This window comes from Pieris brassicae, chromosome 5 (genome assembly GCF_905147105.1).
Source record: "Pieris brassicae chromosome 5, ilPieBrab1.1, whole genome shotgun sequence".
Classification (NCBI taxonomy): Eukaryota; Metazoa; Arthropoda; class Insecta; order Lepidoptera; family Pieridae; genus Pieris; species Pieris brassicae.
This window is the reverse complement of record NC_059669.1, coordinates 19,590,045-19,601,338: the sequence shown is the minus strand read 5'-3', so window position 1 is coordinate 19,601,338 and position 11,294 is coordinate 19,590,045. Positions and strand designations below refer to the sequence as shown.

The window sequence follows — 11,294 nt, the reverse complement described above, 5'->3', positions numbered from 1 at the left end:
GATTGTGGCATAGCTGAGTAAATTAAGTGCATGTTAAAAGATGCTTTCAACACGTTAATAATGACTAATTTAGTCAAACATATATAGACAATTAATTTTAGTCAAACCATAAAATAGAATAGAACTTGGAACTTTACTTATAAAAGTCCATAACATTACGAAAAAAAATAACATCTGTGTATACAAAAGTGTTGTGAAAACTATTAGTAATTTTCTTAACATTACAACAAAATCATTCACGCCAAGATGACGGATACAAAACCTATTGCAATGCCTCCTACGAACGGCTTAAATGATAAGTCTAAAGAATTACAAAAAGAAATTCTGATGGAAAAGCTCAGGTCTAAAACATCACAATATAAAAACTTATCTGAAACATCTAAAGCAGTTCGCATGGCTCTACTGGTATGTTATAAAATTCCATACATTTAACTTGGCATGTTGCCGTTCATAAAATATGTATGAATAATAATTAAATTTGGCATTTGGATAAAAGTAAATGAAAAAAACGGATTTTTTTCCTATGAAGGCTTAAATTAAGGAACCTATCAATAGTTACATATTATTAATAAGGGATAAGTCTTCAATTTGTAAGTTACTTACATTTTAGGTATTTTAAATAGACAGGGCTCTTTTTTTCTTCCGACTACTTAACAATTCTAGCTTCTTCTCAATGATATAAGTTAAACCAATTCCTATTACAGTAATAATATGTATTACACAATATTGTGGTTAAAAGTCTGTTACATAATAAATCTTAATCTATTACATGTTTAGTAAAATCAAAACTTTGTACAATGTACTAATGTACAAACTGAATGTTTTCCGAGCTTCAATTTGAGATAAAAAATCCTTTAATTTTTAATAAAAAGCAGTTATTCTGTCTCTTCTATATTATTTTATTAGATATTTAAATATTTATATGTATTATTGCAGGACAAAAGATGGGCTATAGATAATGCTGACAGAATAATTCTACAGAAATGCCTAGATAGCTTACAGCATTGTATCAAAGTTAGCTCACTTCAAAGCCTTATTGAGAGGCTTGAATGCTTATCAAGACAACTTGGGTATGTGATTGCTTCGATAGCATTAGATAATATTTAGACCTATTAGATTGCTCTATTGATAGGACCTAAACTTTTGTCAAAAGTTTTGTTAAATTTGATTTTAACTTTTATGATTTGCAAACATTTTATCGGCACATTAATGCATGTCATTAAAGTCCTCCAAAAGCTCCTGAAGGATTTTATTTACTAGTTTTTGCAACCTACTGATATAAATGAATTTCTCTAAACATACAAAAAGTAGATTCTGTGCTCAATAGCATAACAATGACATGTACATAATTATAATATTCTAACATATATTATATATTTCAGGTTAAAATTTGTTGTTGGGACATCTGGAGTAAATCTTTTTATATCTTCTGACATGTTCTATTTAGAAATATTGGTTGAATCATCTGGGAATGTGAAAGATGTCAAAATACATCATGAGGGCAAGGTAAAGTAACATCTTCAGCTTTACTCTTCATCATTATGATATAAAAATTACTTAGTGTCACAAAACTCTACCCTTTTTAGGATAAGACTAAAAAAGTCAGCAGAATGTTTTCAAAGCAGTTGTTGATGATGTTTTTGTGAAGATGAAAAAGATATTTTAATATAACCTTCACTATACAAATACTGATTATTTCTTTGAAAATACAGATTGAACAACAAAGTTGTGAAGAGCTAGTACAGTGTATCGCAAGAGGTGATTTTGCTGACTTCACTGCACAACTTGAAGGGCTTACAGCTGTTTACCAGTTAAATGCAGAGAAGAAGGTATTTTTAATTTCAGTGTGTTTCTTATAATAACGAAATACTGAGAATTTCCGGCTTCTGGCGAAACAGGCTTCCTCCGTATATTATCCTTTACTATATGGGCAAGCATCTATCACAAAATCCAATGGTAAACAATTGATTAGTTATCACAAACTACTAATGATAGAGTCGTTGTATGTGGATTTTTTTTTTAAATTTAAAGTGTAATCTGAGAGTTCAATAAATGAAAGTTTAACCTGAAATTAAATAGATTAATAAATTAATTTCAGGTGAAATGTAAAGCTTTCAGTGCTTTGCAAAGTTTAGAAGAAGACTTATGCACCATGAGACAGCTGCAAAGTTTCATAAAAGATCCTTGGACACAAGTACATAAAAGTCCTATTGGTTTCCTACAACGGAGGAGAGGAGGTAAAGTAAATTATTTTTTATATGTCTGTAGCTAAGTGCTCTATAGGGAAGGATCTCTACATGATCACCTATTTGTCCTAAAAAAAATATTTATGTGTCTGACTGACAGACTGTTTGGGACTTCAAACAATATTTTGAAAATATTATTTTTCTATTATGAGAATAAATAATTATAATCTATAGCTTCAGCAACATTATCTAACACTTTTTAAGTTTAGTTATAAAATCAACGGAACAAATCACATTCTCTTTATAAATATAGGAAAATAGCTATTATATTCACACTTAAACATAAATTATATTTAAAACATCCAAATGAGAAGTTTTTAAGTAATCTAAATGTTATAATAATTCCAAATACATATAATTCTCTCCCTCATTTCAGGACACGCGATGCGTCTAACATACTTCGTATCGCCCTACGAACTGTTAGACAAGGACAAAGGACTTCAGCCCCTTACTGCGGAGTTACTGACAGACGGTCGTCCGTCTCCCTCTAACGGGCTTACGTCACTCGTCACTCCCAGTCGCACGCTTATAGGTCATTCAGCCCTAGTACTATTAGAGGGTTCAGCGGCTAATAAATTGCAACTAGCTCCTATTATTTCTAGTGGACAGCGAGTTGGGAAAGGGTAAATTTTAACATATATATTTGTAGTAGTAAGTAAATTGTTAATACATACATACAATAAGTAATTACATAGCATATTTTTTGCTTACGTAAATGTTTTTTTGTGTAAGTTAATAGAAAAGGCAGATAACACCTTTATAACAAATAATAAAGACGATTACGATCCACGATAATTTTTTTTTAAATATTATGGCAATAGTTTTGACTACGATAATTTATATTAGTTCTAAATTCAAAAATCCACAGCAACGGTCCGGTATACGCACAATTGGTGCCACAGAACAGTGCGATGTTGCCAGCCTGCTTCACGCTTAAACTGTCACAGCCAACACCGCTATGCGCTGGACTGGCGAAGCTCATTCATGCCACTACTGAGGTAAAATCCTAGTAATATTGTTATCCGATTTTATTACAAAAACTTTAAGAAAAAATAAACTTGACTGAGTTTGCGTATTAAGCGTTTCAACCTATGTATGAACCAGAAAAAAAACTTTTTATGACCGAAATATTGTCCAATAAAATTATAATACATATCAAATTTTGTTGTTGATACTTTTGATACTGACTGAACAAACTTGTGAAAGAAGTCTGTCTTCCGACCTAAAGGGAAGATCCTGTCTAACCAGTGACTGGCCCGAACGCTCAGTGGCTAAGCTTAAGAAGTTTTTTAAGTTTAGGTGTTGGTCCTCATTTTTGTTCGGAATTTTTTAAATTGAATTGTGTGTACCGACAAAGTACAATAAACCCTTTTTTCATAGTTGACATGACATTTGACAGGTGGAAGTTGGGGGTGATTGGGCGAACAGTAAGCCAATGTTGGGACTGATCGCTCAACAGGCGTACAATAGTCTAGTTCCAGGGAAGATCATCGAGTTGAATCTTAGTAAAGGACTGTTTGTGGTAAGATATTTTAGCACTCGAAAAAAAGCAGTATTTGTTTCTTGGTATTTTTAGTCAAATGGGCAAGTGACCCTTATGTGCCTGACATAAATCGATTTTTAGGTCTATGGCATGCCGGATTCCTCACGAAGACTTTCTTTACCGTGCCAAGATAAGATAGTGCTTATAGCACGTAAAAAGGAAAGTTCCTTGGTGTACGTGATTCGAACGTACTAACGTACTCTTCCGGTACACTAATTTTATTTAAAAAAAAGTAAATTTCTCTAATTAATAATGTGATATAATTTATGAATTGGATAAACGATTGTAAAGTACTTGACTATTCTATTTTGAGTAAAGTGTAATAATAATAAAATAAAAAATATAAATAGCCTTTATTCGAGTACACTAAGTCCATGTCATTTATGATTTCACTAGTATGCGACCACTGACGGAGTGAAGGCCTCCTCCAGCTTCATCCATTTGTGCCTATTCCTTGCGACAATTTTCCAAAGTTTCCCCGCTATTCCTTTTATTTTATCTTCCCAAGTTTTTGGTGGGCATCCTCTCTTTTTTATTCCCACTAGGCCATTCCAATTAAGGTTCTTTTTGATCCATCTGCCTGAATGTGCCCATTTCCATTTTAACTTTTTTGTATATGTAACAACGTGTTTTGTTTTTGTACGGCTTCGTATCACATCGTTTTTGACTTTGTCTTTTAGTTTCAATTGAAAAATCGAGCGCTCCATTTTATTTAAATATGTATATCAATATTTATTTCTTCTTGAATCTTCTTGTTTTCGCTCTTATAATTAATTTTCGCTTTGACTTTTGACTTAAAACGTTACAATTATTTTCTTCAATGTTACATAATATTTAAATTAAATTATATTTATTGTCTTCCTTTTTCGGTACAAAAATCTAATATGCATTAGTATCGCAATACAGCGAGGAAATGCTGCCAGCGTTAAAGGTACACTGACACAGGGATCCCAGCTCTTCAAACCAACTTAGTGGTTACTTTCATAACAATTTATATTTCTGTTATTTCAATTATTTTTTTTTACTGCCTAAGCTTTTAAACATAAAATTTAAAAAAAAACCCTATATCGTGAATTTACAGAAGCTGCCAGACCAATGGCAGTGCTTTTTCCTCTGTGAACGTCGTGGACTCGAAGGCTGTGTGGTACAAAGCATTCCCTTCACTCATCCCTCCCACGTACCGCAATTGCTCGCCGCGTTACGTCAGCAAGCGTTGTTCAACGCCCTCATTGCGTCATGCGTACGCGCACAGACTAAACATGGTGAGGACATGACCTTTCTAATTACTATAATATTCTAAATACTATTGTTATTATTTTGTTTTAAGAAGTATACAAAAAATACTATATTATTTAATTTATTAATAATGTGAGAGGGATTTACATCAAATTATATATAAAATTAAAATAAACACGAATTTATTTACGTAATTACTCAACAAATTAATTAACTATGAATAATATAATTTCACGTCATCTTTTTCAGTTGTGGACCTAGAAAGCGTACTAATGTTCGAGGTGAGCGCGTTGTCATGGCAACACATTTCGATATCCCTCGAACACCCGTTAGACGAGACTATGGCAACGGTCGAACTAGAATTGGGCGAACCGGCAACGCCGCGCGCCACAGTGTACACACTAAACTCGCCAGCCAGGGACCACGTTGACGACTATATCAGCAAGGTCCTTCAGAAGAGCCATTCTATACCAATCACATTAAGGTAAAAAAACGTATTATTTACGTACGAAGTATTTAGTAGGGTCCTTCAGGAAACGAGCGTACCAATTCCTAAAAGGCCGGCAGCGCGCTTGTGAGCGTCCATGTGTATATAATTTAAAATCAGGCGAATCTCCTGCCCGTTTGCGTCCTGTAGCAGCCTGATGTTGACTGTGTGATTTTAATAATCTATGGTATAATTTGGTTCCGCACGTGGTTATTAATACGTTACTCAATCATATGAAAAGTGTTTCAGAAATGTTTCGAACCGTATAGTAAAAGTTTCTTGACAAGTCATAGATTAAGCTTCGGTGTCTGAGTTGCTTTAGGGATTATTTATATACCTTTTTTATTTATTTAATTAAAACTTCGATACATTACAAATAAACACAAACATAAATTATTAGGGATGCAACGGGCGGCTTTATTGCTAACAAGCGATGTCTTCCAGGAAACTTTAGTGAGAATAAATAACCTAATGGTAGAGTATATAAATAAATAAATCTTTAGATTGATTAATCACAAAAATCCGCAGAATCAGCCATATAAAAAATGACTTGCAGAAGTCATATTAATTTTCATAGAGTTTAATAAGAACATTAACATAATGTCGTAATAATATTTTAAGTTATTTACAATAGTTGTGAAACTTATTACTATTAATTAACAAAAATGAAATTACATGTAAAAATGTTCCGTTTATTTAGTGGTTATAATCGTTATTTTATATATATTATTTTATATAACATTTATTCAGATCTTTGGTGAATATCTGGGAGCGGGAAGCGGCAGCGAAACAAATGAACGGCGGCTACTCCGGTCTCGAGTCGAATTTTAGCTGTGGCCTGGGGGGCATCGACCCCGGGGGCGACCACAAGCCCTCCCCTTCGCCTTCCCCGTCGCCCCACAATCGAGCCCTTTACCCCTCTTCGGTCTCGCATCCGCATCAGGGGGGTGAGTATAATATATATGTCTTATTTTCTCAGTTTTTTCATCTCTTAAATAAAAATCTGACATATATTTTTTAAATATATTGTTTTAGGCGCATACCTGTCTGATCAGCAGCACCACATGTCAATGATGTGTCAGGACTCGAATGACTCGAAATCCCAAATGGATCCAAAGGTCAAAAAACGTAAATCAGACCTGTGGCCATCCACAAAGAAAGGGAAACCCGGTCTGGGAGATTTAGGCGCTTCTGACAGTGAGAGTGACAATTCTGACGGTTATAACGAGGATGACAATACGATGAACAGTAATTCTACCAATGACGATATTGAGGGACAGGAGTCGTCAATTTCGCAGAATGATTTTACGTCAGATCTGGAACTGTCAGGGATGGATGCGGATGCCTTGGGAGGAACCGATAATCGGACCTCGTCTGATATTGACAACTCGAACGATGGCGATGTTGAAGATATAATCAGGTATGTATTTATTGGAATGTTTAATATTGCTTTTGTCGTGAAAAATAAAAATAACGTACTTAATGTACAAATATATTCTATTTCGTATTTGATTATTATATGACATACATAATGAAAGCTCTTAAAACGTAGGCTAGCTAGGCTAGCTTTATTTGATACATTTTTAATTTCATATACCATTATATAAGTTATACTTTGCGCTATCTAGTTTATATTTTATTTTTATTAAACAAAATAAATAGCCGATAAAAACTAAAATTAAAATCTGTAATTTAATTGACTGACTCGTGTACGATTCCACTAAAATGGCGTACAGCACATTTGTTTACAAACATTTTGTGCAAAACAATAGCAGAACACGTTCTAAGCACGTATCGCGTTTGGCTTCTGTCTCCACCGGCAATGCCGTGTGAAAGTTTTGTTACAGCACTGTTGCACACTTGTTCACTGTGAAGATAGCCAACAATTGCTGATATGGATAGGCAGGAATACGTTGGGCTTTGTAATATATGCTAGATCATTCAAAATGGCAGAGTGCGCGCACAATTCAATGTGTTCGCTTTGGTAGCGGAAGCAAGATAGAGTTCGCGAACAACGACTCTGTGCGCTCACAAGTGCACAGTCGTACGCGAACTTTAACGGAATATTCGCGCACAATTTGTTATTGTTCGCTTGAGTGATTCGACCAAAACAAACATTTGTGCCGTACGCTGTGCAACACTTTGCCGTACACTATGCAACACTATGCCGTACGCTGTGCAACACTGTGCCGTACGCTATGCCACACTGTGCCGTACAGTGCAGCACACTAGTGGAATCGTACCTTTAGGATGTTTAACTGTACTGTCTAATGTGTCATGTACTTCATAACATATAAAGTTGACGTTTTAAGTAAAGTGAATTAATTGAATACATCTCGTTTCAGGAATTCTTTTCATAAGTCCGAGCACAAAAGGCAAAAAGTGAAAAATAAAGAAGTAGAATCTCGCAACAGAGGTACGTCTTCGTTGCTCCTAGATCTCACGGACGGCAAATCATATATGCCGTCTTCTGTGAGTATTACACCAATTACATCAAATTCCTCAAACCAATCCGGTTCGAGCTCAGCGTCTAGTTTGTCTTCTATGCTATGTCTGGATAGAAGGCACGGGATAGAGATTATTCCTATAACTGCCGCTCCACCCGCGGCATTGCCCAGTTCTATAACAATAACCCCTATTACTAGTTCACAAATGAAGTCTATGGATGACCGCATACGATCCGAGAAGAAATCAAGCAAATCTGGCGAAGAACGTAGCAAGGAAAAGAAAAAGAAGCGCCGAAGAGATGATTCCATGGGACCCCCTGAAAAAGTCCCGCCGAAACAAGACCCACTTACAAAACCGGTGTCAGTCAGTATTAAGCCAACCGATGGTTCACCATTGCAGTCGACATCCCCAAACTCTATTTTAAGAAAATTTAGTCCCAGTCCTACACACGGCAGGTCCGTATCTATAACAAAGTCCCCAAGTCCAAATACCGTCAAAATGGGTAAACCCTCTGGGACATCAAGCCACCATAATAGCCCCAGGCATTCTCCAGTACAAAGTAGTCCCAAACATTTGGCTGGGTATTCCAGTCCAAAAAACCACACAATCTCTTCCCCTAAACATAGCTCGTCCGGTTCGGGGAAACCTAGTATGTCTACATTGAAGTCTGCGACTAGTGGTTCGCCTTCAGGAAAATCTGGCACCACAGGATATGACCTCACGAAAAAGATATCTAAAGACTCGTACGGATCGTCATCGATGTCTTCGAGAGACAAAGAGAAGAAACACTCCGGATTATCTTTTTCTAGTTCGGGTAGAAGTAGCCCAAAATTAAAAAATCCACTAAAATTAAAACAACTTGAAATTACTCCAGTTACGTGCGATAGTCCTGTCACTGAGCCTTTGATTTCACCACCAAATGTTGAGGTTAACAAGTCGAATGCCCCGAGTCAAGCCCGCAACAGAAAAGGTTCCCTTAGTGCAGTCATAGACAAGCTTAAGTCTGCTCAACATTGTGGAACTGATTCAGAAATAACACCCTCCAAATCTAGTTCTTCTAGTAGTAGTAGCAAATTCAATGATTCAAAAAACAGTTCAGGAAGCAGTAATTTAAAAATGAGTGAAAGCAAAAATCAGGAGTATATGGTGAAACCCAGTTTAGATGGAATGAAGATTACTATCAATAAAACAAGAACGAAGGAATCCTCAAGTGGGAGCTCCAAATTAAGTTATTCTGGCTCCAATAAACAATCTTCTCCACAGTTGACTCCCCCCAGTCAAGGATCACCGAAAACTCACACGGGCTTAAAACCGGGTGTAATCAGTGGACCTGCGTCCAAGAAGACTCAAGTAATGCAGTCTTCTAAATCTGGGAACCTGACTCCTGGCTCCACGCCGCCTAAAGCAAATATGAGTCCATCAGATTCTTCCAGCATTAGCGCAAGTGCTTCACCAAAAGTGCCTTACTCTAAATCATCCAGTAGCAGTAATGCTGGTATCAATTTATCGAAGTCGAGCTCTAAATCCAGTTCGGGGTCCCCAAAAAGCAGTAGTTCTGATCTTGCCAAAATTATGCGTGACAGGGAACGCGAAAAGTCAAGGAATAAGCTTATGAGTAATTCTGAAAAATCTCTATTTTCATCGAAATCTGAACGGCATTCCAGTCCTAGTGGATCTAGAGATGATGTCGACGGTGATAGATTTAAGGGTTCCAAAGATGCAAGTTTTCTGGTTGAAGGTTTAATTAAACCATTAGATACGAGCAAATTTCAAATACCAAAATTGAAAAATCAGAACCCTACCGACAAAAACAATCCAGTGTCTCAATACGATAGTCGTTCTATGGTCAACGATTTCTCTAGATCCATGGATCAAAATAAATATCCATTTCCCCACTTCGACACCCCAAACAGAAGTAGTGATCAAATGAAATCTGGTTATCCATTGAATGTTCCAAAACCTTTACTAAATATGGGTGGTGTAAGTCCAAAAACATTGGTTACCAAAGCTGAACCGGCGGATTTTTCAAAAGTGTCAGAAAGCTTAGCTAAAGGTGAAAGCACACAAAGATCAAAAGATGATAGCAAAGAGCCATATTCGGGATCGTATCCCTTAATGCCATTGGATTTTAAGACAGATATGGCAAAGGGGTTTCCAGCGCCAAAGGGAAGTTCTGAAGATAGAAAGGGTGCAGATTCTTGCATGAAACCGCCAACAAGTGGGTCCGTCCCACGGAGTGGAGCAACTACTCCACAGGAAGCGGCTGAAATGCTGTTGGACTTCTCATCGTCCTCTGCCAGTAAGGTTTCTGGAATGGTTGCGGTTAGACCTGTCTATCCGCCATCTCCTGCTCTCTTGCAGCTGTCAAAGAGTCCAGCTCCGTCACCGTTAGTCGCTGCTTCTCCTCATTCAAACTCCCCTTGTATATCCGATGATGAACTGATGGATGAAGCCCTGGTTGGCCCCGGGAAATAAGTTTGGTCGACTAATGTATAAGAAAATGTTTGTTGTACATATATTTTATATGTAAATTGTATTAAAATGAACAAGATATTATTTGTTTATTGTTACAAATCAGATGTAAAATATTATTATTGGATATCTTATTTTGACATGAGTTTATAAGAACTTATTTTTCATAATTTACTTTTGAAAGGGTCACCAATATTATACAAAATTAATTATTTTATACTGAGTACGGTATTTTATTTTAAGTAAAAATGTAATGGAACAAATTGGTAATAAATAAATCCCTACAATAAGGTTCATACTATTAAACAAAATTTACTGAATAGTTGTCTCCATATTCCGTATTTTGCTTAGTGGGTAATAAAATATATTATTTATTTAAATTATGTAAACCCACCTAATTACATATTATAATCTATATAAACTTTTAAGTTAAACATTGTACCAATAACAAATGGAATTTACTACTTGGGTCTTTACTAAAAGTTGTTAATGTAATTTAAAAAACCAAAAGAAACAATGAATATGTTTTATAATTTGTGCTAGTTAGTTCATGAGGTTTATAAAAATATCTATAGTGGATAAAAATGGATGGGATTGGTATATGTAGCATTTATTGTCTTATTTAAAGGTGTTTTTAAATAAACGTGATGAAATATTTAATTCTTTTATTATAATAATATTTAAAAATGACACTAACTTACTTATAATAATTATAATATCTTAGAGAGCTCGGGCGGTAGAACCCATAATAATAGGGGTAAAAGTACTGAAATCTTCTATAAGCGTAAGGTTTTTGGTAGAATCTTCTTGTTGCATACGGTCTCTGTGTCTTTCTCCTCTTTTTAAGAAAAGGTAATGGTGC

The 11,294-nt window shown here is 35.5% G+C and overlaps 1 protein-coding gene across 1 annotated transcript; it reads left to right on the top strand.

The window, feature by feature from the left end:
• LOC123709456 (mediator of RNA polymerase II transcription subunit 1) lies at positions 1-11,075 on the top strand. Its single transcript, XM_045660837.1, has 13 exons — positions 1-405; positions 937-1,070; positions 1,383-1,506; positions 1,713-1,829; positions 2,099-2,237; positions 2,623-2,869; positions 3,115-3,244; positions 3,646-3,768; positions 4,871-5,051; positions 5,275-5,509; positions 6,263-6,459; positions 6,548-6,932; positions 7,858-11,075. Exons 1-13 carry the CDS (start codon positions 247-249, stop codon positions 10,433-10,435), a joined length of 4,749 nt encoding a protein of 1,582 aa, XP_045516793.1. The 5' UTR covers positions 1-246; the 3' UTR covers positions 10,436-11,075.
• Positions 11,076-11,294: the final 219 nt, after the last annotated feature.